At 42.1% G+C, this 24,408-nt stretch overlaps 1 protein-coding gene across 3 annotated transcripts in view; it reads right to left on the bottom strand.

Annotated features, from left to right (window-relative positions):
• NMT2 (N-myristoyltransferase 2) overlaps window positions 1-24,408 on the bottom strand; it is a 49,523-nt gene that overhangs the window by 3,403 nt on the left and 21,712 nt on the right. The window contains exons 3-10 of one of the 3 annotated variants that reach the window (XM_006271984.4): window positions 13,486-13,588; window positions 10,291-10,409; window positions 10,095-10,186; window positions 9,881-9,997; window positions 8,579-8,749; window positions 7,325-7,433; window positions 3,087-3,257; window positions 2,069-2,236 (exon numbers count right to left, since the gene is read on the bottom strand). In XM_006271984.4, coding sequence (XP_006272046.1) covers window positions 2,069-2,236; window positions 3,087-3,257; window positions 7,325-7,433; window positions 8,579-8,749; window positions 9,881-9,997; window positions 10,095-10,186; window positions 10,291-10,409; window positions 13,486-13,588 — 1,050 coding nt within the window. Of the gene's footprint in view, window positions 1-2,068; window positions 2,237-3,086; window positions 3,258-7,324; window positions 7,434-8,578; window positions 8,750-9,880; window positions 9,998-10,094; window positions 10,187-10,290; window positions 10,410-13,443; window positions 13,589-24,408 lie in introns of all 3 variants that reach the window. The other 2 variants (XM_006271982.4, XM_019497823.2) reach the window with 2 other exon arrangements.

Here is a 24,408-nt window from a genome sequence, read left to right on the forward strand (position 1 = left end):
AGAAACACAAACTATTACTAGGAATCGTTGCACTACCATTTTTGGGGCATCTTGAGTGGAACAAGCAGCAGAGATGTCTGCTCGTTTGGGCTTTGGTACCACCATGAACATTTTTACGGTGGCACAAGGGCAACATCTGTTTGCAGCCTTATACAAACATTCTGCAAAGCAAGTGGCGATGCAGGCAAAGAACTAGAGAGATAAAGCCTTGGCACTAAACCTTTGAGAATACGCTCATTTTCTTCTAAGCACTTCTTTATAACATCTTCCCTTCCACTCTGTCAAACTGTGTTCCATTAATTTAGGTCTGGGTGTGAAAATGTGTTTACAATTATAACATGACATTCTGATTTAAGCTCTTCGCCGCTTTCCACAGATGCGCATCTGCAGTGCATCTGTGGTGTATTTCAACTTGCATAGCGTTAACGTGCAAGTTAATTATTAGCTATAGTTGCAACTAAATCCCAGCACAAAATAAGCTTCCATTTGATAAAAAAATCAAATTAGTTTACAAAAATCTTGCTAACTCATTCAAGTCCATTCATGAGCAGCTGTTTTAGTGATACTGAGCATTCTTCCAACAGAAAAAAAACAGCATATCCTCTTCCTAAAGATTGCTTAGGTAAGTCTAGACCACTATTCCTAGCCCTAAGAGTGTTGCTCTCCTGCACAGCCTGCCCACCAAGTCCTACCTGCACATGTCAAACTTGACAATGAGGCAGCAAAGTGACTCTGGGGCATCCTCTGTCCTCTCAACCTGCTGCTGTCAAGCACATGGGAAACTGATTCAGCTCTGTATTTGGCTTGTGTGAGTGGGTGGGGCATTCTTGAAAGTGACCCTCTCCAGGAGCGCCAGGCAGGTGGTGAGACATACCCAAAGGGGGTGGACACATACATTTGGAGTGGTTTCAAGAGGGCAGCCTTTTAAAACAGCAGCATCTGTTACATTCCAATTGTTGCATTTGGACAAGTCAAGAAGATACAAATATAGCTTGTGCCCAATTTCTTTTATTATGGAGAAGCTGCTGCACATGACCTTTTTCACGGTTCTTGCCATCTGCTGTCCCCACCACATCCTGTCTGTCACTGCTTATTTGTCAGAGTTACCCCTGCTTTTTTCACAGTTAACCTTCCCTGAAAGTCATTCCACTACACACCATTTGGAGGTGCAACAGTACAGCTCTGCCACCAGGACTGACTATAAAAACAATAAATAAGCAATTCTTCTGTTGCAAGGAACTCAAAAAACATTGGGTGCCTATATATGTGCTCCGGAGTGAGGGAGGTGTTTTAGTTAGAGCTTTCGGGAGCTGCTCTAATTAAAATACCACAGCGTCTCATGCATCAGCATCCCACATTTCAAAATGGCTGTGGGGGGACTTTAACTACAGCTCGTTCGACAAGCTTTAGTTGAAGTGGTATTTTGAAACACAGGATGCTGCAGCATAATGGAATATTCTCATTAGAATGCTTCAGCAAATTCGATTAATTAAGTCTGCTCTGACACATTCTAATCAGAACACATCGGAGCGTGTGTACAAGCACCCAAAATGACTTCCTATAGTCTTTAACACCATGGATTCCTATTTGAATCTCCAGGTTATCTAATGAATCATGTTTACACACCTAACCGCTAATATTTTGTGAGGCGCCCCATAGCACCCTTGAAGATCTTAAGATATCCTAGCTGAGAATCAGTGGGCCATGCTAATCTTATCTGTATTGTTCCTGTTTTTAGTATGCGTGTTGCTGACTTTAACAAATAACTTTAGTAAACCCCTTGTTTGGGCTCTGGTGCTGACCGAACTATGCTACACCTATGTCTTGTAATAAAAAGGCCAGTGCTTTCCACAGTTGTATGTTCATGGGAAATTTTCTTTCATTCCCCAGTGTAGTTCAAAGTGGGGGTAAATGCCAATACAGGTATTTTTAAAGGTCCACAAATGAATGCAACCTCCACCCTTTTTATTTCTTAGCATAAACGGGGATGGAACAGTATTAAATTTTGCTTTTTTTCTTAATAACACTACTTTCTGAGAGAAGTAGACAGGAAAAATAAGCTACCTACCAATTTAGCTATAATGAGTGCATCATTCATCAGGTCCAGGAGAGGGGTCTCTGTATGAATATTATAGAAGGAATAGGCAGCTTTGAGGCTTTTATGAACAGGATGGTGCATAACCGTTGAAGGTAATGTGTAGAAACTCAGGAAATCTGTTAAAATACCATTTGGATTCTGGGAAAGAAAAAAGATGATCTAATGAGGAGTCAGTCTTAAGTTAATTTATTACCACTTTAGACACCTGATCCTACACCACAGATGTTTTTAGGGCTAACAAATATTAACCATCAGGAACTCACCGTGTCACGGCACCATCAAAGGCCTTTCATAAGCAAACCTGGTTGAAATTTTTTCATTCTAACATTTTTCCTATTAAAAATGGTTATATAACAAGCAACATATTTAGCTGAAAATTTTCAACATGGTCAAGTTCCCCTTCCCCCAGATTCTTAAAAAATAGAAAAGTTTTGCTTTTTGGTTATAGTTCTTTGTGGAAATATTTAGAGACTCATAATGAACAAGTGTCTCCAGTTGCTAACGCTAAAGGGCACTTCAATTCTGATGTCAGATGTCTTGTTGATGACCTCTGATGTAAAGAGAAAATGTCAAATATAGGAATTTTTCCAATGTGTGAGTTAGTTTCATTTTGGATTACTATTTCAAGACTAACGTGAATTATGATGTGTAGCCATGGGACTGATATGTAAAGTACACATTAATGCACATTTGCTTTTGTTATTCTTATTTTATTTCCTGATTGCTTCAAGAAGATAAGGAAAAGGAGGGTGAGGATCTGTGAATGTTTGTACATGGTGGACTCCTCGTAGTTCTGAAGTATCATATTTGGTTCCTTAGTGAAAGAACATCTACAGCCCTGAATTACATTCTTCACTGCTGTCTGTGAAACATTAGAGGATTGGTGTCAGTGCGGCTTTAAGTAGAATTACTTGTGTAAGTAATATCAGTAGGAAAGCAGAAGTTAAGTTTACATATACCATATTTACATAATTAACTAATGTTTTACCTCTACTACAAAGGTGTCAATAATATGATCCCGAGGCAGGAACCAGTGAGCTACCTCTTCTTCATCCATTACAGGAGCAAGATTAAACTGCTTCAAGTAATTGTTGATTAATTCTTGCACTATTTTAGTATCTTTTTTTTCCATTGGTCTCAAACCTGAAGTCTTTGTGGCCTTATAAAAAAAAAAGAAAAAATATTAAGTTATTGAAAGGAAAAATGTATACACAGCAAGGGGCTTATTAGGTCACAAACTGACTTGCATTCACCGATAGCCTACTTTAGCCTCGCCTTCCAATTCATTATGCTATTTTTACAAACTGCCTCAAACAGTATTCCCTCTCCTCTAATTACCAAGACAAGGCTGAAGCATTTCAATTTTTATACTCCATTATTGAGGCTACTTCATTTTTCTAAGAAAGCAGATGCAACGCCAAAAGCCTAATCTTTTGCATTTCCTTTTTAAGATGTCTTGATTTCTTTATTTCTAAATTTAAATTTAGAGTCCAGAAAAAATCATGAATAACAAAAAACAAGTCTAAAGACAAAAAGACTTTGAATTCCAGGTCAAAATCAGATCTCTTCTGTGTACATATACATTTATAAATTACCAAACTTTTAACAGAGAAGACCTGACTACCCCCAACAATTGCAAACTACCTTTCAACATTCTATGTAGACATGATTGCTGTTCTTTTTCCCCAAAAAACACTCATGACTTGTGGCTGCCTTGGAATTACACACAAGCAAATAAGATAATTTAGAGAAGGACTTTAAATAGTACGGGAGATTCCCCCCCCCCCCCCCCCCAGTTCTTTATAGTTAAAGTTTCACTATGAAGAAAGCAACTGAATCTTTCTTCCCAACACATTTTTTTATAAATTATTCAGAATATTTCTTCATTAAACAAAGTTTGTTCTCTTTCAGCTCCTATCTGCTTCTCCTGCTTCATGATTCAAAGTCATATACTGAACTTGTAACATTATGGTTTAACTTTGCTGCATTGCCATGCAAGGGAGTAACTCCAGTCAAGCAGCCAGAAACTGGCTTGGTAGGCTCCCTAAGTACACCCTGTGTAAAAGGGGATCGCTAGGTTATCTTGGACTTGTGCATCTGCCCACGCTTCTCATCCTCCAGTCCCATGTAGAGAACTTTCTGGGAATGGTGGTGGAGAACCTAGCTGGACACCCAAGGAAGAGCCAGCTTCAAAAACTGAATGTACACAAATATGACTGATTTAGCATCTCCTTTTCCCAAATCAAGCTGCACCAAGTAAAATCTCAGCTGAACCACAGGATCCAGTCCAGGATTTTGGTATTTGGGTAGGATCAAACAGGGGAAGCACCACTTCCTTTTTTTATACAAGTTTTCCCAGAATAAGAAACTTAAAAATATTCAGGCAGGTTTCTTTACAGCAATATTTTGTGAACAGTCACACCATTCTCTTATATCATTTCAAAAAGATCTTCAGAGAAGATAACACAAGGAATTGTAGTGCCACCGTTCTCTGCTGGGATGATGAAGCCCCACAAGTGGTGGGTGACATGCCTGAGCCATTAGCAAGCAGCAAGAGTGCAAGAAGCTTCAGGCAGCTAAACAATTACAGAGCAGTAACCGAGAAAAAGATTTGATAAATTTCATAGACTTTAGGGCTGGAAGGGACCTCAGGAGAGCGTTGAGTCCAGCCCCCTGCCCCAAGGGCAGGAAGTCAGCCAGGGTCAAAGGATCCCAGCAAGATAAGCATCCAAACGCTTTTTAAAGGAGTCCAGAGTAGGTGCTTGCACCACTTCTGGAGGGAGTCTATTCTAAGATACACTAAGAAGTGTGTTTTAGGCTAGTTTGCAGCAAGCCAAGTTATGTGCATAAGTTGGCTGTGACAACATCATGAGAACAAAGATAAAATTTTCAAATACATATAACTCAGAATCACAGAAAATTAGGGTTGGAAGGGGCCTTAGGAGGTCATCTAGTCCAACCCCCTGCTCAAACCAGGACCATCCTCAACTAGATCATTCTAGCCAGGGCTCTGTCAATCCAGGCCTTAAAAACCTCCTAGGATGGAGATTCCACCACCCTCTCTAGGTAACCTGTTCCAATGTTTCTCCACCCTACTCATGGGAACGTTTTTCCTAATATCCAACTTAAACCTCGCTTGCTGGAACTTGAGACTATTGCTCCTTGTTCTGTCATATGCCACCACTAAGAACAGTCTAGCTCCATCCTCTTTGGAATCATCCTTTAGGTAACGAAAGGCTAATATCAAATCCCCTCTCAGTCTTCTCTTCTGCAGACTAAATAAACCCAGTTCCCTCAGCCTCTCCTCATGTGCCCCAGCCCCATCACCATTTTCACTGCTTTCCGCTGGACTCTCTCCAACTTGTCTACATCCTTTCTACAGTGCGGGGCCCAGAACTGGGCACAGTGCTCCAGACGTGGCCTCACCAGTGCAGAAGGAATGAAAGAATTACTTCCCTTGATCTGCTGGCAATACTCCTACTAATGCAGCCCAGTATGCTGTTAGCTTTCTTGGCAACAAGGGCACACTGCTGACTCATTTTTAACGAGTCCTAATTTTTAACTAATTTTTGAAGCAACTTAGGTACAAAGGCACTTAAGTTCCTTAGCTGTATTTCTAGAGATGCTGTGGTGTATTCTTTTCCCTGCTAGGCTTTACTCTTCTGTTGTGGTCTGGATCTCATGAATTAGCAAAGGCTGATTAAAGGAAGAGAGTGATGTGGTTTCTTATAAACCCCTGGTAGCAACACACCTTGTACTATAAATAGTACAGGGCAATGTAATGATGAATTGTTCTTTTCCTGTACTGTTTTTACATGGGAAACAGAAGTGCAAGCTCTAAGAGTTAAATTTGAAATTGTCTACTACATATCTAATTTATGATTTCATAGATTTCATAGACATTAGGGCTGGAAGGGACTTTGCAAGATCATTGAGTCCAGCCCCCTGTCCAAGAGACAGGAAGTCAGCTGGAGTCATTGGATCCCAGCAAGATAAGCATCCAAATTTCTCTTGAAGGCATTCAAAATAGGTGCTTGAACCACCTCTGGTGGCAGGCTATTCCAGACCTTGGAGGCTCAGACAGTAAAGAAATTCTTCCTTATGTCCAGCCTGAAACAGTCTTGCAGGAGTTTGAGAAGTATTTAAATTTACTTATAGTTTTTTGATCCTAAAAACTAATTAATTTTACTATTTACTTTTAGACTATGAAATCTATTGCACTGAATCCAAGTGAGAATCTCTGTATGTGCAAGCATGCGTATGGCATTGGAAATCTATCTTATTGACGTGTGATGAAATCAAGTAGCAGTGTGCACTGCATGACTTTTATAATATCAACAGTATAAAGGAGTCAGTGACACAATATTTAAAAAAAGATGCTGTACATAGTTATCCAAAATGAGATAAGTCATTGAAAAATACATAGTGGGAAAAACAAACAAATTTATTCAAAAGTTCTCTCTTTTTAAAAAGTGTTTGAGGATTAAGCTACACAGACAGACCATGGTTAGCATCTCCCCCTCCTGGCTGCATAGCTTAGGAACAGCCTAAGAGTTCCCTCTAGCTGGGATAGCTCAAACTAATTCCTCAAATGGAATAAGCAATAACAGCAAAAGAGTATTTTTTAAACCACAGCATGTGGCCACACTAATTTTCTGTTGGCAAATTAACAATGAAGGGTGTGATTTTTTTCCCCACTCTTCTAGCTGATTTAATTATGCCAACAAAACTTTTAAGCATAGAAGAGAAAAAAAAAAGCAGTATCCAATATTCTGAGATACAACATTGAGCATTGCACAAAGAAAACTTTCTGGCAAAACTAGGGAAAATGCCTTCCAGCAGTCTGATAAAAATTTTAGAATGCAATGTTTTAGTATTTGTGGCTAACAATAATCTGTGAACCCACTTATGTCATATTAACTGTATATAAAGAAGTGTGCATCATCAGATCCATTCCATTTAACCTAAAACTGATATTCTGGGCTTTTGTTTATTCTTATTTTAAGCAAGTGGTATTTCTAAATAAAATTCATCTATGCTTTCAGAATTTGTCTAATCTGTTAACTCTACAGCTTTTATAACCCTTTCCCCAACTGGAAATAAGTTTGCACATCCTGTAAATCCTGGCTTTCCAAAACGAAAAGCTTGCCTTGTCAGAGACAGATGGAAGGTTATTTGGGGCCTCACAATAACTGTGAGGGTTCTCTAGGCATACACATTGCTTACATCGGGAAGTCTGTAGAGCTTCATTGTTCTTTGTAAAGTCATATTTCTACTCAAATGTGAAAATTTCACCTCTACCAATTTTCTGGGGTTCAGTGATCGATGCCAGTACCTGGAAATAGAATTGAAATGAGATTTAATATCACTGCTAGTTTTAATATATGATATACATTACCCTGTCCCATAAGCCAATCCCTTCCTCAGCATTCTGCTTCTATGGAATGATCCTGTACTGCGATCTACACAAACCTTGAGCAGTAATTAAGAGGGGGGTGGGATGGGGAGGGAGGGAGGGAGGGAGGGAGGGAGGGAGCAGCACAAGCGGCCCGAGGAGAGTGGTGGCAGCCAGGCCACGACCCCGCTCTGCCCCACACTCCCCCTGCCCCACACACTGGGGTTGGAGGGGCAGCAGGTTGGAAGTGAGGGGCACTAGCAGGGCTGGAGGGTTGGGGGGCTGTAGGCTGGGAGTGAGGGGCACCAGCAGAGCCAAGGGGCTGTGGGTCAGGAGCGAGGGACAACTGCAGAGCTGGCGGGGGAGGGCTGTGGTTCGGGAGCGAGGGGGGCCTCAAGTCCAAAAAGATTGAGAATTAATGGACTAGATGACCTCTAGAGATCCCTTTCAGCCCTACTTCTCTGTGATTCTACGATTCAGTTATCTATGAAGAAATTAAGGGCTGGACCAATTTTTCTGGATTTGAACTTGTGATAGCAGAAACAAAATCTACTCCAGGCAAAGAAAGTACTGAATGTCCCACAACTTTCCTTCATAATATTTGTTCTACCTTTGTTAGACATAACAGAAATCTTCCCTTCTTTGGGAGACGTAAGTGATTAAACAATAGTAACATACTATTCCCAGAAACTGTTTTCCATCTTTGACAAGAAATTCGGCCACAAAAAGATGCCTTAGCATGAAATAAGTCACATCAATAATGCAAGTATTGAATTAAAAAACACTGTTACTACTAGCATAGTTTTGATCATAGAGTCAACAGAAGTTTAAATTAATCTGCTTTCCACTTAAGGCCAAACAAAGAAACAAACTAAGATTCTAATCACAGAAGGGGTTTTGTCCAAGTTTTTGTGAAGAAGCTTTCCATATCCTCTGGATTAGAATCAAGTACGTAATATTTATTTTACTAGAAATTTACAGCAATAAGATGAGCACTGATGAGCTTGTTCATGAACAGCAACATCAAATGTCCTTTAAAATGACTATTCTTGGAAGCAATATTGCTATAAACATCACTAAGTTACCTGCAAGTGGCAACTGGCTTGGGGAGTACCACTCCTGCAGTGTAAACTGCCTGAAAAATCCCTTCCAGATTTACTCTTCTGGTTATTTCCCGAATCAGGACAGGTGCTACTCGTTTAGATCTCAATTTCTTATGGACACAAAGAAAATTGATTTCCACCATTTTCTTCATACTAAGAGAAATTTTACATAAAAGAATGGTTGTAAAACTTCATAAAACAGCATCTTCTTCTTAAAAAAGTTTTATTTTCTGGCCTAGATAAAATTTTAGTTTTTATAATGCAGCTTCTAAAATGTAAATAATGCTAATTTTAAAATTTGGAACAGGAAGACTTAATTAAAATGGGGGCTGGCAGCCTATGGCCCAGAGACTGAATCTAGCCTGCAGACCCACTGGATCGGACCTGCAGAGCTGGAGGGCTTTGGCAATGTTCTGGCAGCAGGGGGCTTTGCCCGTGGCTGGGCAACAGGGAGAGACGGCTGTGGCAGCAGCTGGTTCAGAAGCGCTGGCCTGCCTCAGACTTGAGATGGATTGTTTCAGCCCTCTGCTTGAACAGATTGCTGACTTATCAGAACTACCCAGATGTGTCATTGGGATGCCTAGACAGTTTGAATGAGTTTGGAGAGTTTGCCCATGATGCTGGATTTAAAGGCCCAGAAAACCATTTGAACAGAGGGAAAGAGAAAAAATACCACAGCTCATACTACTTAGTTTATGATTCTAGTGCTCTGACTCAACAAACAGTCTATGTCTAGAATGCAAACTTACCAGGCTGGCAGAAGCACCTTCAAACAGGCCATGCTCCTCTTCATGCTCTGCTTCTGACCCAAACTACTGTTGCCATGTCTGAATGGTGTTAGGACTCGGCTAGCGACTTGACGCTGAGTGAGCAAAGCTACACTATCTCTGGGGGTTGGGCAAAGGCTTATGTATGTACATTAGTACAGTGTGTTTGAGGGCAAGTGAACAAGGTAACCCTTGCTAAGCAACTGTAACTGACTGACTATCCTCTTCATACTTTCCAAAGGGTCAGAGAATGCCCGAGCCTGTCTATGCTTTCCATCAGCAGAAAGCTTCTGAGGTGGATATATGCTTACAGTTGATTATCACTGTAAGAGTTCAGGAAGCTTTCTTCTAAAATATTTCAGACCTGTGTAAAGGTTTCCTCTGCTGCTTTATTGACAGATGCAGTCATTTGTTTCAGTCAGAGAATTCCCACTAGCAGTGACAGATCATTTAAAGTGTATTATTTGTTTATAGTTATTCATATTTGTACAAATGCAAAGGAGGTATGGCAATTTACCTGTCATAAATCCGGATGTTGGCAGGGATAGCACTTATGAATCCTACTAATTTTTTGTTTGAAGACACCCTAACCCCACAGTGCCACTGTGGTAACCAGCCTGGAGGACGTAGTGCCCTAGAATTAGACACAAAAATAATTAGAAATTAATGCCTAAGAAGGTATGAAACACTATGCAATCCATTAGAAGCAGTAGCTAGAACGTATTACTTACCACAAGAGAAACTCAGGCGAATAATCAAACCTAAACATGTTATCATCATCTTCTACATAATTTTCATTTAACAATGTGTACAGTTCCTTTAGCTGAAAAAATACACACCAAAAACAGGAAAAGATTTATTCCCATATATGTCAACTAGAACATGGCATGAGTGATTCTGTACGTACCTACAGAATGTTTTACTTACCACTTCTGCATTGCTCAGGTCCAAAGTATCCCACATAAAACCCTGTGGCAAAGAGTATGGCTCAAGACGGACATTGTCCTTATCTGGCTCAATTGCACCATGAGAAGTTATAACTTCATCTTTATAAAAAGGGAGAAAATTAAAAGAATTAAATTGCCATTGAAAAAAAACCCCACATTTGTTTTTAAAGTAATTTCATGTAACATAATTTATGATAATTGTGAAATGAGACTGTGAAGCCTCTTAATTATGTTAAAATAAAAATATTAGTTTACGTTACTCCCATAGGATAAAACTCTAAAAATGGGGTATCACTACCTCAGCAGAACACATATATACACAGGCTTAGGACTTTCTACTGAAGTTGGTATCGTCTATTTGCTTGCAGAGTAGAAATGAATAACAAATTATTAGCATGTAAATAGCTTTTAACCAGCTACCAAAATGTAGCTTTGTTTAGAGAAGTGTGTTGTACCTCAGCAGAGATTTATAAGCAATGGCCGTGATCCTACAAACACTAATACATAGTAACTCGGTGGGAGTACTCACTTACATGTCTGTTTGTAGGACCAGGACATTTGATAGGCTGCAGGGGAAATGCAAAACTCATTTTAAGTATCACTATTAAAAAAAAATCAAAAAAAATCAGTTCCATCTATTAGAGACTTAATGCAGAGTTATCCTGCCTTTCTTTACAACTTCAGAAGCTGAAAATGGGATCCCCTCTTCCTCTGTTGGACAGGAGTTGCACATTATCTGCCAGGCTCTGGAGAAGGCTTCCTGAGCTGAACAACATTAGGAAATACATTATTTCTAATGGGTCAATGATGTTTACACGAATTATATGACAGTGGGTGTATCTATATGAGCATTTAAACTGACTCAAACTCAGGTGCAAAGCATAGCATTTACATGTGTGCTCAGGGCCACAGCAGTCTGAGCCAGGGTGAAGCAGACCTGGGGGGTCAGCCCTGGGCAGCAGAGGGGCAGGCTGGGGCATGACGGTGCTACAGTGCAGGGCTAGGTGGCTAGGGGGAAGTGCAGCCCCTGCACTTTAGCATCCCTTGCCTCAGCCAGCCCCTGTCACAGCCTACATGCGAGTTTGATCACACAATTACTCCGCCGTAAGATAGTACTGTGACTGTGCTATTTTATGATGGAATTTATTAATCTACTGAGTGTAATACTGGCGCATGTGTAGACTATCATGCTTTACTGCAGAGCTAATTAGTCAACCCCACAGTAAAGCACAAGTGTAGATACACCCAGAAAGTGACAGATGACCACAGTTTTAGTTCTTAAACAGAAATGAATGGACAGTACAGCATCCTCAGGTACTTCTTTTGCAGTGAAGGAAGGGTGTCAGCATCAGGGACCATCTATACCAGAGGTGGGCAAAATGCAGCCCAGGGGCTGGATGTGGGCCGCCAGACCATTCTATCCGGCCTGCGGGGTCCCTAAAAAATCTAGAAAATTAATATTTATCTGTCCCTGGATGCCTGTCATGTAGCCCTCGATGGCTTGCCAAAACTCAGTAAGTGGCCCGCCGCCCGAAATAACTGCCTGCCCCGATCTATACCATGAAGGTACTGCAAAATAAAGTAGGAGGTGAATGAATTTACAGCACAGTAGCATTCTCACTGTGGATTAAGCTATGTAACTAGATTACCTGTATTACAGAAAAGCATCCTTGGTAGGAAATAAGTGTGTCCATGTGGAAAATTAGCGAGCATTGCTGCTGCACTTTAAGTTCACCCCCTAGTTTATTCTGCACTAAATTACCTGGGTAGACAAGCTCACAGGACCGGGAAAGGTGGCTCCAGTTAGGTCTCTGAAAACTACTGCTGACAGCAATGCTATGTCCTCACTGTAGTACCGATTAATACAAGCACTGATCAGTGAATATACAACAATTCACATAAAGGCTTTGCTAGAGTCCAGAATACACATGATAATGACAGGAGGCAGGAGGATGAGGATAATTTGGTAGAGATGTTACCATTTTCTAAGTAAATACCTGACGTAAAGAAAATTTCTGATCCATGTGTATGAGGGACTGGAAACTGGAAAATTTGCCTAGGGGATGGAAATGTGAGCTGAGCCTATATTGCTACAAGCATCCAGGGCTAACACCTTGTAACGTACTGGACAAGCATGCTAGTGCATAGGTGCTCTGTCGGTAATAAACCTGGCCAAGCCTTTGCCACTGAACCAAGCCTGTGGTCATTCTTTGTATAACATTGGAGTCTGCAAGGGAACACATACTAGTTGAAATAGCAGTAGCTATACAGACAATACCCTGGCAGAGTGCTCATATAGGGAACTACACTGACCAAGAGAATGGAGAAGAGCAGCCTCCAAGCTTTGCTGACACACAAGAATCCCTAGAATTAGCGCTACAGCTTAACAGGAAGAAAGCAAAGGGGGAAGAAACCAGCCACTGTCCACGTCACAGGTCTTTTTTGGATATATGCAGCAGCTGCATGTTAACAGAGCAGATCAATATAAAGAAAAAACCCAACAAGAGGCTTCTTCTAAAATCATGAGGAAGCGAAAGAGCCATGTACAGTGAACTCAGTGGATGGGCCACACATGAGAATCAGTGTGATTTTAGGTACTGTATGCAGTAGAGAAATAGGTGGACAATCAGGAATAAAAATAGTTATGTGTAGAAGAGAAGAATTAGCTTCATGAAAATCAATATGCATGTAACAGCATTACCTCTACCTGGATAACAAGAATGTTTGTCCCTCTTTGACAGCTGCTCCACATAAGAGGTTAACCATTTTTAATGCTACCAAACAGAATTATTCTTTTCACTAAAGTATGACATGTCTTTTAGCTCTATAATTCTTGATTTCATCCCAATGTCAGACCAAGTAGATTCATTATGCAATCTTTCCTATTTTCACATGAAACAGTAGAATGAGCTTCACTAATACCATTTCATAAATGTGCTATTTTAAAACCAACCACATAATTAGCCTAATTTCAGAATGCTAAAAGAAACTGAATTAACTTCCAAAGCCTAACTCTTCTTGATAAGGAATTATGTTCAACCAGTGCAACTTATTTGTTTTATAGCATTTACAGAATATTCAGTTCTGTTAAAGTTCCTATTCCTTTTAGCTACACAAGCACAGATAAACTTACTAAGTTTGGGTACAGGTTGTGTATCCCAAAACTGGTATTTACGTTTGGTCGCTTCATCAATGTTCTTTGCTGGGCCCTGGCAGGCAGAGAGCAGCTCCATAGCTCTCTGAATATCTTGTAGCTTCTGCATTGGAATGGCTGGATTCTGGAGACAGAGACAGAGAGAGACTTATTTACTATGCACAGATTGACTAATTAGCAGAAATACACTGCCAGCAATATAACTTGCTTCCACTCTGTTTCAACAGAATTTTGTACGTAACTCCATCTCCCTAAATGAGACACTGCCAGGTAAGATAGACTCAACAGGGACATTTCACTGGGGGAAAACAGTTTTTATAAGAACTTCTATGGTTTTAGAAGTAGCTTAATTATTTTTAAAATGTTGAGTAATCATGGACTCGCAGCATTTGTAACATATACTGCAATATTATGCTCAGGTATGAACATCACAATTAAACATATTTTTCCCACTCCCCAACCTGGCTATGGCAAAATAGAACAAGCAACAAAAGAGCTAAAGTGCTATTAATCAAACAGACTCAGGCATAATGTGTATGTAAGCATAACTATACATACTATAAAACCATCAAGTCACCAGGTATATTCTTTTTGTTACAAATTTCAAATTTTTACAGAGGTTCTATGTTCCTTTTATAAATTTGGCAGATATCATTGCACCTTCCACATATATATATACTTTTTAGTCCATTAATCAAGTAATACTTTACCTGCTTAACAGGTTTTTTGGGTATTAACAGAGCTTCAAATTATGAGAGTACTGTAAGATAAACTCCTACTTGAATGTAAAACAACTTTTACAGAAAGAGCCAATGTAGCTTCAAATCTTGAGCTAAATGTTTTAAACTTCAGTGCCTAAAGCAAACCTTCAAAACCAGGGGTTGGCAAGCCATGGCCTGTATCTGTCCTGTGGAGCTGAGGGTTTCAACAGTGTTCTAGTGGCAGCGGGCTTTGCCTGTCCCATAGCTGGGGGGTTTACCCCTGCCACTGTCAAGCCACTGGGAGAAGCAGCACTAGGGCCCTAAGGCGTAAGGAGAAAAGAGACTAGTGATCCAGGGGCTGACCTGCCTTAGACCTGAGCTGAATCATTCTGCCCCACTTCTAGAACCATTGCCGATCACAGAGCTAAATGTTGATTTTTAGAGGTCATTTGCAGGGTCAATGAAAATTTTCTGTCTATCCACTGTGAAACACTGGTGGTAGCAAGACATTCTAAAGCTGAAGGACTTCTATTTTAAGAAGTAGACTTGGGAGTTTTGACATCAACTGCACAGAGGTCAATATTTCAACTCAAGTTTTTTCCAAGGCAGTAAAGAAATTCAATAGTTTTTATGTATTATTAAGAGTACATAAAACCCCATTTTGGAACATACAAACCAGCAACCTCTTAGTTCCATATCAATGCATCATTCTTTCAGTATTTCACTTCCTTTCTAGGATTCATCTGGAGAAAAATACTGCAAGCTAGAAATGATGGTCCAGAGACCCACATGGAGAAGCAGACTTCAGTCCTAGAAGTCTCATAAGGACTGTATATCGTTTAAGATGATTAAATACAGGCAACATACCTTACCTGTAATAGCTACTTTTATTCTTTAAACATGATGCAATTTTTCTAGTTAACAAAAGTGTTGCAAAACTTATGTATTGGAAACAAAAATAAACCCTGTTCTCTGATCTGAGAAGAACTGTGAATTAAGCTATTTGCTTACAGGTTGTAGTTAAACCAATTAGGTCAACACTTTGATGCAGGAAGAATTAACAGCTTATTTCTCGATCCAAATCATAGTGACACAGGTCAGTGTTCTCAACCAAAAAAAAAAAAAAGTGTGAACGGTAGTACCTCCGTCTTGATAAAGGTTTCTGAAGCTAGAGGATTTGCTGAGCTTTTACCAGTATGTCAAGTAATTAAATATTCCTAGATTCACAGATTGTAAGGGCTGGAAGGGACCTCGCGAGATCATTGGGTCCAGTTCCCCTGCACTCGGCAGGAGAGACAACTGGGGTCATGTGACCCCAGCAAGTTGACCGTTCAGTCTCCTCTTGAAGATTTCTAGGTACCTTGGTGAACAGTTGTTTATCAAGCCCTTGATGTATTCCCCTGATGTAGTGGTAAGCTGCTACCAAGTCCCCTCTCAGCCTTCTCTTTTTTAGGCTGAAGAGGCCCAAGTCCCTCAGCCTTTCCTCGTATGGCTTGTCTTGCAAGTCTCTGGTCATACGGGTGGGCTCCTCTCTGGAAACACTAAAGCTTTACCACGTCTTTGTTGAAGTGTGGTGCCCAGAACTGGACGCAGTACTCCAGCTGTGGTCTCACCAGCGCTGAGTAAAGTGGAAGAATAACTTCCTTGGTTTTGCTTGAGATGCAAATATTAATTTTGATGCATCATTAGTAACTGTATATGTTCTTTGCATTTGAGAAACTGCCAGTATTATTCTGCTTTATGCTAAAAATAAATGACAGATATAAGGAAAGGATCTTCCTTCTCTAATACAAGGGAACAGAGGCACGTGTTGACATAATGTATGGCTACTCTTTGGATTACAGACATTTTTCCTCTATAGAGGAAAGTTAACCTTCTTTTGCAAGAAATTCAGAGCTAGTATAAAGTATAATAGTTATCTGCAAATCCAAATCCCCTCCCTCCAAAAAAAGGCAAGAGGAAGGATTTTATAAAGAAATTCATGTAAACTAGATTGCTTTTAATGATGTTGAAGGAATTATTGCAGTTCAGAGGAACTGGCTGAGATATCTGAAGGAAAGCTAAAAAGAACAAATACAGCAAAACACGAGACAATCTGAACCAAGGGAAAGGACCTGGTGGCCTTGGCAGTAACTAAGCTCATTTTATGCAACAAGTCATCCTTTACACTACTGAAGGAGCAATGGAAAAGGAGTGCAGAGATGGCCGACAGATGAGAGACTACTGGAAAAACTGGGCGGGGAAGAAGGGAGAAGTGGCAGGGAGAGATGTTTTGAAGCATAATGAAATCACATTTCCTTTTGATCCTAAATATTTCTGGGTGGGCTTCTTATTAGGGGCAATTTATGGATGATCTGCAATCCATACAATCACCTATCATTAATGAAGTAAACGGGCTACCACAAAGCAGCTACAGCCATTAAGCAAACCACCTAACTCATCAGTTTAAAGTGTTCTTTCAGCTACAAAAAGTCCCAAACTAAATATTACTTTCAAATCAAAGGTGGCTGACACTGCTGTTGAAACAGGAGTTTAAAAGCCATTACCTAAATTTGAAATACTTTCAAACCATAGAAAACATCTGTAGAAGTGCCAGTGATGTCAACCACCACCACCAAGACTTTCAGATGGACTGTGGACAGAGTTCATGCTGCGCTAGATCATGGAGGGGTTTCCATAAAGACACTATATCCAGTATTGCAAGCAAGGAAAACTAAATGAGGATGTTCACTATGGAGTAGAAATATCAATACAGGTTTCCCTCGCTTTATATGGGTTCTGTATGTGCCAATTCACTCTTATGCAATGACCCTTTTCATACCAAAAATTTGTTATATGTGAGGTAAATTCATTCTTATGCAATTGGTGTGGTGGAAGCCCACAGTCAGCTGCCTTGTGCAGTGTATTGTGGGAGTGACGCACACTAAAACATAGTCTCCTGCGTGGATCTGTGCTCCTCACTTGTTGTCTGTGACACGTATTTCTGTAGTTGCCCATCCCTTATTATAGTGCCCTGTGCTTGTGGGTACTGTCTACTGTTAGTGAGTACCAAAATTGTCTTGTAAAAGTGGTAGAAATGGGTCTGGGGGTCAGTACAGTTGAGGTCTTGGAACATATTCCTAATTGTTACATTGTAAAGTGGGTTCTTTTTATGTAAATTCGAGTTATGTGCTGTTTTCCAGGAACGCACATACAGCATAAAGCGAGGGAAACCTGTACACAACACACACTCCATTCACTGACATTTACTCCTCCTCAAGGATCCTGGTTTTCCGTGATAGAAAAGTCACAAATTCTCTGATAAAAATCCCAATATCTGTGGTTAAAATTAAATGCCCCCCACAGCCCTGCTAGTGTCCCTCACTTCCCCCCCTCCACAAGCCCTGCTTGTACCCCCTGCCCCTTGCCAACAGCCCCTGCCTCCCAGCCCTGCTGGAGGCGACCCTCAGCTGCCAGGGCTATGGGGCCAGGGACTCGGGTCCGCACCCCCCTGCCACCAAAGAACGGCAGTGGTTGCTACAGCAGGAGCATGAGCCAGCTCCCCCCCTGCTGCTGCCGGCTTGGGTGGGGCTGGCTCCCACAGGCAGTGTGCACTCCTGGGGGGGGGGGGGGAGGGAGACCCGTGCCCCCCAGATTTGTGTGGGGCGTGGGAGTAGGGCGGGTGTGCACTGTGGTCTCATGCTCCCCAGCCTGCTGACTTCCTCCAGGCCCACTGGAGTGCACCGTGTGCAACCCAGTGTGGCAGCGCACTTGGGGGGGGGGGGGAGGCGGGGGAGGTGGGGGATGGAACGGGACGACAAGGCACATGAAAGCTGCCTGCTGCTGCAAGCTCTGCACTGCCCTGGCTACGCTTCCTCTGCAGGCAGGAGCATCAGCAAGGGGCACAATCCTGCACTGCTCCCATGTACACAGACTAAGGATGGCCAGGACAGCATGGAGCTTGCAGCAGCAGGCAGCTTTTGTGCGTGGCACTGATGTGCCCTGCTGCGCCAGTTGCACACACTGCACTCCAGAGGGCCGGGGAAGGGCAGCAGAGTGGGGAGCGCAGCGTTTGCAACCCAGGGTTTGCAGCTGGCTAGGCACTCTGGCCAGGGGGCAGGGGGTTTGCAGTCTCCCTGCTCCTGGTCAGAGTGCCTGGCTGGCTGGGGGCTGAGGAAGTGGGGAAGGCTGAAACCCCGCCCCCCTCCCAGCTGGAGCACCTGGCTGGCTGCAAACCTCCCCACTCCCTCAGCCAGCTTGGGTACTACAGCTGGGAGCAGGGGAGGTTTGCAGTCTCCCTGCTCCCACAGCCCCCAGTCAGCTTGGGCACTCCCTGGTCAGGCACTCCAGCCAGGAGAGGGGGTTTGCAGCTGGCCGAGCACTCCAGCCGCGAGCGGGGAGGCTGCAAACCCCCTCCCAGCCAGAGTGCTTGGCTGGCTGCAAACCTCTTCACTTCCTCAGCCCCTAGCCAGCTTCTCCCCACCCAGCCCCACTTACCTCCAGCAAGAAGAGTGAGCCTGAAGCAGCCTCCAGTAAGTAGGAGTGTCAGGCCCCACCCTTCCCCCTCTCCCTTCCCCTCCGGGCAGGGTTGAGGGTTTTCCTGCCCCTTTTGCAAACAGCTCTTGTAGGCTGGAACTCAGCCAGCCTGCAGAGCTCTTTGCAAATGGGGGAAATCTGTGGGTTTCTCTTCTAAAAGGGAAAATCCGCGTTCTCAGATAAAAATGTGAAATCCGTGGTTTTCTCTGTTTTTTCATGGAAAACGGAAAACCTGGATCTCTGCTCATTACAGCTACTTTTGCTGTTTCCAACTTTGCTCTTTATTATTTGTGGGTGTATATTTGTCTAAAATAACAAAAAAGATTAATTCTCCTTACTTCTGGTCCATGACATTTGTTCCTATGTCCGGTTACCTTTGCTTGCATGCTGTAGCTCCATGGGTCCAGGGTGCTGGCCTGTTTAGTGTAGGCTAGAGATGCAGGATACAGAGGTGGAAAGCAAGGTGAACTCAGATGCCTAATATCAAAGGCTGGGAAGTCACTGTTCAAACATTCCCACATGAAATGTTTTTTGCTGACAACATTTGTCAGTACAAGAGTCTGAAAACAGTGTTTTCATGAAAACATGCCCTTTTTCTTCTGTACTTGCACCAAATAATAAACAAAGTACTTTTCATGTTATAGAAACATAACAGAATTAGTTCTGACCACAGTAAGAGAAGAAAGCATTTAGAAGCCATTTCAGAATCAGACCCCAATGCTTAAGGACGTATTTTATGATCTGGGCGTAAATAGGGAATAATTGGAATGTTAAACAGACATTCAGGCAGTGCTATGAGGCCATGTGAATCTCTTGGTTACCTGGGCCCATTCAAAAACAAAATATGTTAAAATGTACAAAGTGATAACATCTAGCACACAGCACCTAGAGAATGGAGAACAATATCTTGGAAAACAGTAACCAAAGAAAGGATTTAGGGATTCTAATGCAAAAACAACTGAGTACCAGATCTTAGTGCCTAGCTACACTAAAACAAACTACCAGGAGAAGTGACAACTTCTGCATTTCTCGCTATTGTTTTATCAGTACAAGATGCGTTTCTAGAAGATATGCTTTAGCCAAACAAAATGTACAGGGCTTAATACACGGGCAAGTCTCTTTTAGAGCTTGCCAATCTTCCTCAACACAAGTGTTATCATTTTCAATCTCAAAATTGGTGAGTTTTTTACTGAGATGTGTCTGAAGGCCTCCACAGTGTCTAGGGGTTTTGAAGGCATTTGATGTTGTACTGTATTTAGATTGATTTGGGTTGCTTTCGATGTTTCAACACAACCCTGATGGACGCAACTGATCTTACTAAATGATGATGGGTCCAGCAGTCATCAGCTCCTCTCATGACACGTGTGATATTGATATCTTTTAGATCATGTGTTCTTGTAATGACCTAGTTGAGGAGGTTCCACTGTTCTGAGCGGGGGTGTTGCCATGTTGTTTTGTATCTGTCATGTTGTCTGAAGATAGTGTTAGTAATGACAAGGTCATACTCTGCACATTTACTGAGTAAAAAGATGCCACTGGAATTGGCCTTGGCCACTCCTTCCAGCCCAGTGATACCCCTCCTCAAGTTAAAGCCCTGGCCAACTCTTGCATTGAAGTCTCCAAGGAGGACAATCTGTGGTTTGACCCTCCATTTAACCACCACCTGTGGCATCTGCCAGCGAGTCAGCAGCTCTAGGATCAGCCTTCTTAGCGATCAGTGGACTCATCGACAACACTTTACTTGACCCGTGGGCGTGATCATCCTCGACCGTGAAGGATCGCTGCCGCTGACAAATATAGGGACAACTGTGTGAAATGTTATGATACTAATACACTATTACCAATAGACACTGCACTAAATGGCTGGGTTTTTATTTTTTTTAAAGAACAAAATAAAACCTACCTAATTTTGCGGCATTCCTTTAATCTTTATAAACAAAATTAATGGTTAAAAGAGCATTACGTAGAGATCCTGAGCCTGAAAAGTTCTGAGGACCCCAAACTCCCATTGAAATAAAGTATTGCCACATTTACCACATATTTATTTAGGTAAAACTGAGCACATCTACACAGGATGCTTTACTTGAGATTACAACAAATTACTGCACAGTAAGCATCACCATCTACTCATCCAGACGCTTACTTCAGGTCAAACAGGTAGCAGGGGGAAGGAGATTACTCCCAGCTGCTGGGGCGGGCTCTGCCACTGGAGCCCAGGCAGGGACATCCTGCTGCCCCAGCAATAGGGAGCTCCCAGCTCGCACTCTGTGATTGTGTCCACAGAGCTAGGGCTGGGAGATAAGAATCTCCTAGTCCCCGCTCCCAGATCTCAATCGCAAAGCAGAGGCTGGGAGCCCCTGCTACTGGGGTAGGGGAACATTGCTCCCTGCCCCCGGGAGCTGCCAGGGTGGGCTCCACCATTGGAACCTAGATGGGGACAATGTCCCAGCCCCTACCAGCTGCCTCCTGGCCCCATGCTGCCTGCCAGCCCCTGGGCTAACACCCAGGGGGAGCCTAGGGCTCTCCCTGGCTGCTGCACAGGGCCGGTACAGGGACAGCGGGGGCAGAAGCAGACTGCTGACATGAAATGGTATTGGTACTCAGCATTGGTAAGGCCACAGCTGGAGTACTGTGTCCAGTTCTGGGCGCCACACTTCAAGAAGGATGTGGAGCAGCTTGCGAGAGTCTAGACAAGAGCCACTTGTACGATTGGAGGTCTGGAGAGCAAGCCATATGAGGAAAAGCTGACAGATATGGAATTGTTCAGCCTAGAAAAGAGAAGACTTGAGGGGGGGGGGGGGGGGATTTCTCCAGCTTACAAATATATCAGGGGAGAGCACCAGGGGCTAGGTGAACAACTATTTGCCAAAGCACCCCAGGGGAAACCCAGGAGCAAATGTCATAAACTCCTAGTAGGTTTCAGATGGGATACAAGGAAGAACTTCTTTACGGTTCATGTGACCAGACTCTGGAAATAGACTCCCAGCGGTTGAAACCTTTCAACCTTATTACTTGCACATTAGCTATAACATAGGAAAGTAGGGCTGGAAGGAACCTCCTCAGGTCATCTAGCTCAGCCCCTTACTCAAAGCAGGTTCATCACAGATTAAACTAGCCCAACCAAGTGCCCATCTACCCTGCTCTTGAAAATTTCCGGGGATGGAAATTAACTTCTTTAAGTAGCTTGTTCCAAAGCTTGACCATCCTCCTAGTCCAACAGTTCTTCCTAAACTCCAACCTAAATTTCCTCTGCTGCAGCTTGATTTCATTGCTCCTAATCTTGTCCCCTATGGCCACAGAGAAAAGACTACTTCCATCCTCTATAATCACCCTTCAGGGATCTGTTAGCAAATCCCTCTTCACTCTTCTCTTCTCTAGACTAAATAACCCTGGTTCTTTAGCCTTTCCTCATAAATCTTGTGAGAGACGAAGATTTCTTAGAGCGATATCTTTTACTGGACCAACTATGTTCATATAGGACTAACTATATTGGTCCAATAAAAGATATCACCCTAAAAAATCCTTGCCTCTTGTTTAATCTCTGAACTATCATGGCTACAACATCAATCTTACACTTCTCCTAAATCTTGCATCCCAAGCTCCTAATCATTTTTGTTGCTCTGCACTGGACTCCCTGTGGATATCAGTGGTTCTTAACTTATTTGGACTCAAGGCACCTCTCAGAAAATGCCAACTGCTAGCTTTTCTAGCAACTTGTCTTTTGACTATGGAAAAATTAACATAGCAATTCTTCTGATGCAAAGAACTCAGAAAGACCACAGCATGTCAGAATTTCTTTGATACTAGGGGAAATCACTGAGTTTAACTTGTGAATCATGTAGAGGTATGTGCACACCTAACAGTGCTAATATTGTGTGGCAACCCACTGTACCTTTAAAAAGATCTCATGATACCCCAGCAACAGCACTCTGGTTGAGAATCAGTGAACTATGATCTTGTGGTGTATTATTTCTTAAATAAAAGGTTTTGGAGAATTCAAGAATCTACATGTATTGACAAACAAGGTTTAGTCGCATTTACTTTTAGGCTGGATTTTTCACCAAATCTAGTTCCTTCAAAAGTCCATGTGAATTGGGCACTAAACTGACCTTCAGTTTAAGTGTATTATTTGTTACTGCTGCCAGGCCTTTACTGCTGAAACATTTTCCTTACAGTTTAAAAAAATCAAATGTGTCAGTCAGAAGAGGGACTAGTAGCAAAAAAACTCACTGGTCTCAGTTCCTTATTTCATGACTGCTATAGCTGCTCTAAGGTTTTTACCCTATAATAAACCTTATTTCAGTTGAATGTTGCTTGTATGTGGGGAAGTCTGAATACAGAATACCCATCTAATGTTTTTTTCTACCAGGCTTTAGTAGGGACTTGAGTCAGATTTAGAAAGTTAGTGTTTAATCCCTAAATTTGAACCTGGTCCTTGTTGCTGCCATCCAGGGCCTGGCACAAGGGTGACATTTACATTATGTAAAACATATGTCTGGCCTTTGGATTCTGTCTCGGTGATCTAAAACAGGTGGGGAGGGGGGTAAAAGGTTTGGGCAGCCTCTACCCCTCCATACTCCAGGCCTAGGCATACGTGTCATGCATACACCATGACCCAGAACCACCATGATCGATGGTTGCATACTAGGTCAATAAAAACATGTCAGTAAAATGTTTGCAGATTGTCAGTAAAAGTCTTGGGTTGGCAAACTCGATTCCCACCTGCCCTCGTCATCTACCTTCAAACATCTTCCTGGGCTAGGTCCAAAAACATACTAGCACTCTCAGCTGATCCTACCCACTTAAGTTAGTTGAACGACATACAATGTGCATCTTGCAATACTCCCTTCATTTAGAAAGCAGCAAATAGACCAACATGGCTACAACCCAAACCCCTGCAACATGGAAGATATCGAATTCAGCCGTCTAAAATGGAAACTGTACAACATGAAAAAGAAAGAAGCCAAACTCAACAGCGACATATATTTTCTAAGCCTTTGCAAGAAACACATCATTCCTCGAGGACTGAACATCTACAATCCCCTGACTACTACACACAACTCCAAATATACTTCACAGCTATGCAGAAGAACTTCAGAGAAAATTAGAAATCATCTACTTCACCTACTCTACTCCAAAAGAGACCAACTCAGGAAGGATATCGCCATACACTACAACAACTTAAAAGATAGAAATCCATGCATGTTCCCTGACAATATACAGTGGATACAAAGAGACTACGAAAAACTTTCTACAGCATTCATCCTACATAAAAAGAAGAAATGGAACAAATTACTCCAAGAACAAGCTCCCCAGCCACAAAACAACCATCAGAGGAACAACACCAACACCTTATGACCTTCCAACCTCAGACCCAATGAAACTGAAAGCAGCAACCAACCCACAAATATTATCAATCTCTCCACACACACGCTTACCAAAACTGAAAAATCTGTCCTTTCTAAAGGCCTAAATTTCTGTCCAGAAAAATACCCTAATAAAATACTTCAATGTGGAGAACTAGAAGAATTCTTCCGACGCCTGCACCTCAAAGAACATTTCCACGACCAAACTGAACCCACTCCCAACAACAACGCATCCTCTGACAACATTCAGGAAAGGATCAATGCCAAAAAGCCCAAAAAAACATCAGATTGGACACCTCGCAGTGGACGAAACCCTAACCTTGACCGCTACATCGACTACTTCAGGGAAAGAATGAACAATG

Source organism: Alligator mississippiensis, chromosome 5 (genome assembly GCF_030867095.1).
Source record: "Alligator mississippiensis isolate rAllMis1 chromosome 5, rAllMis1, whole genome shotgun sequence".
Classification (NCBI taxonomy): Eukaryota; Metazoa; Chordata; order Crocodylia; family Alligatoridae; genus Alligator; species Alligator mississippiensis.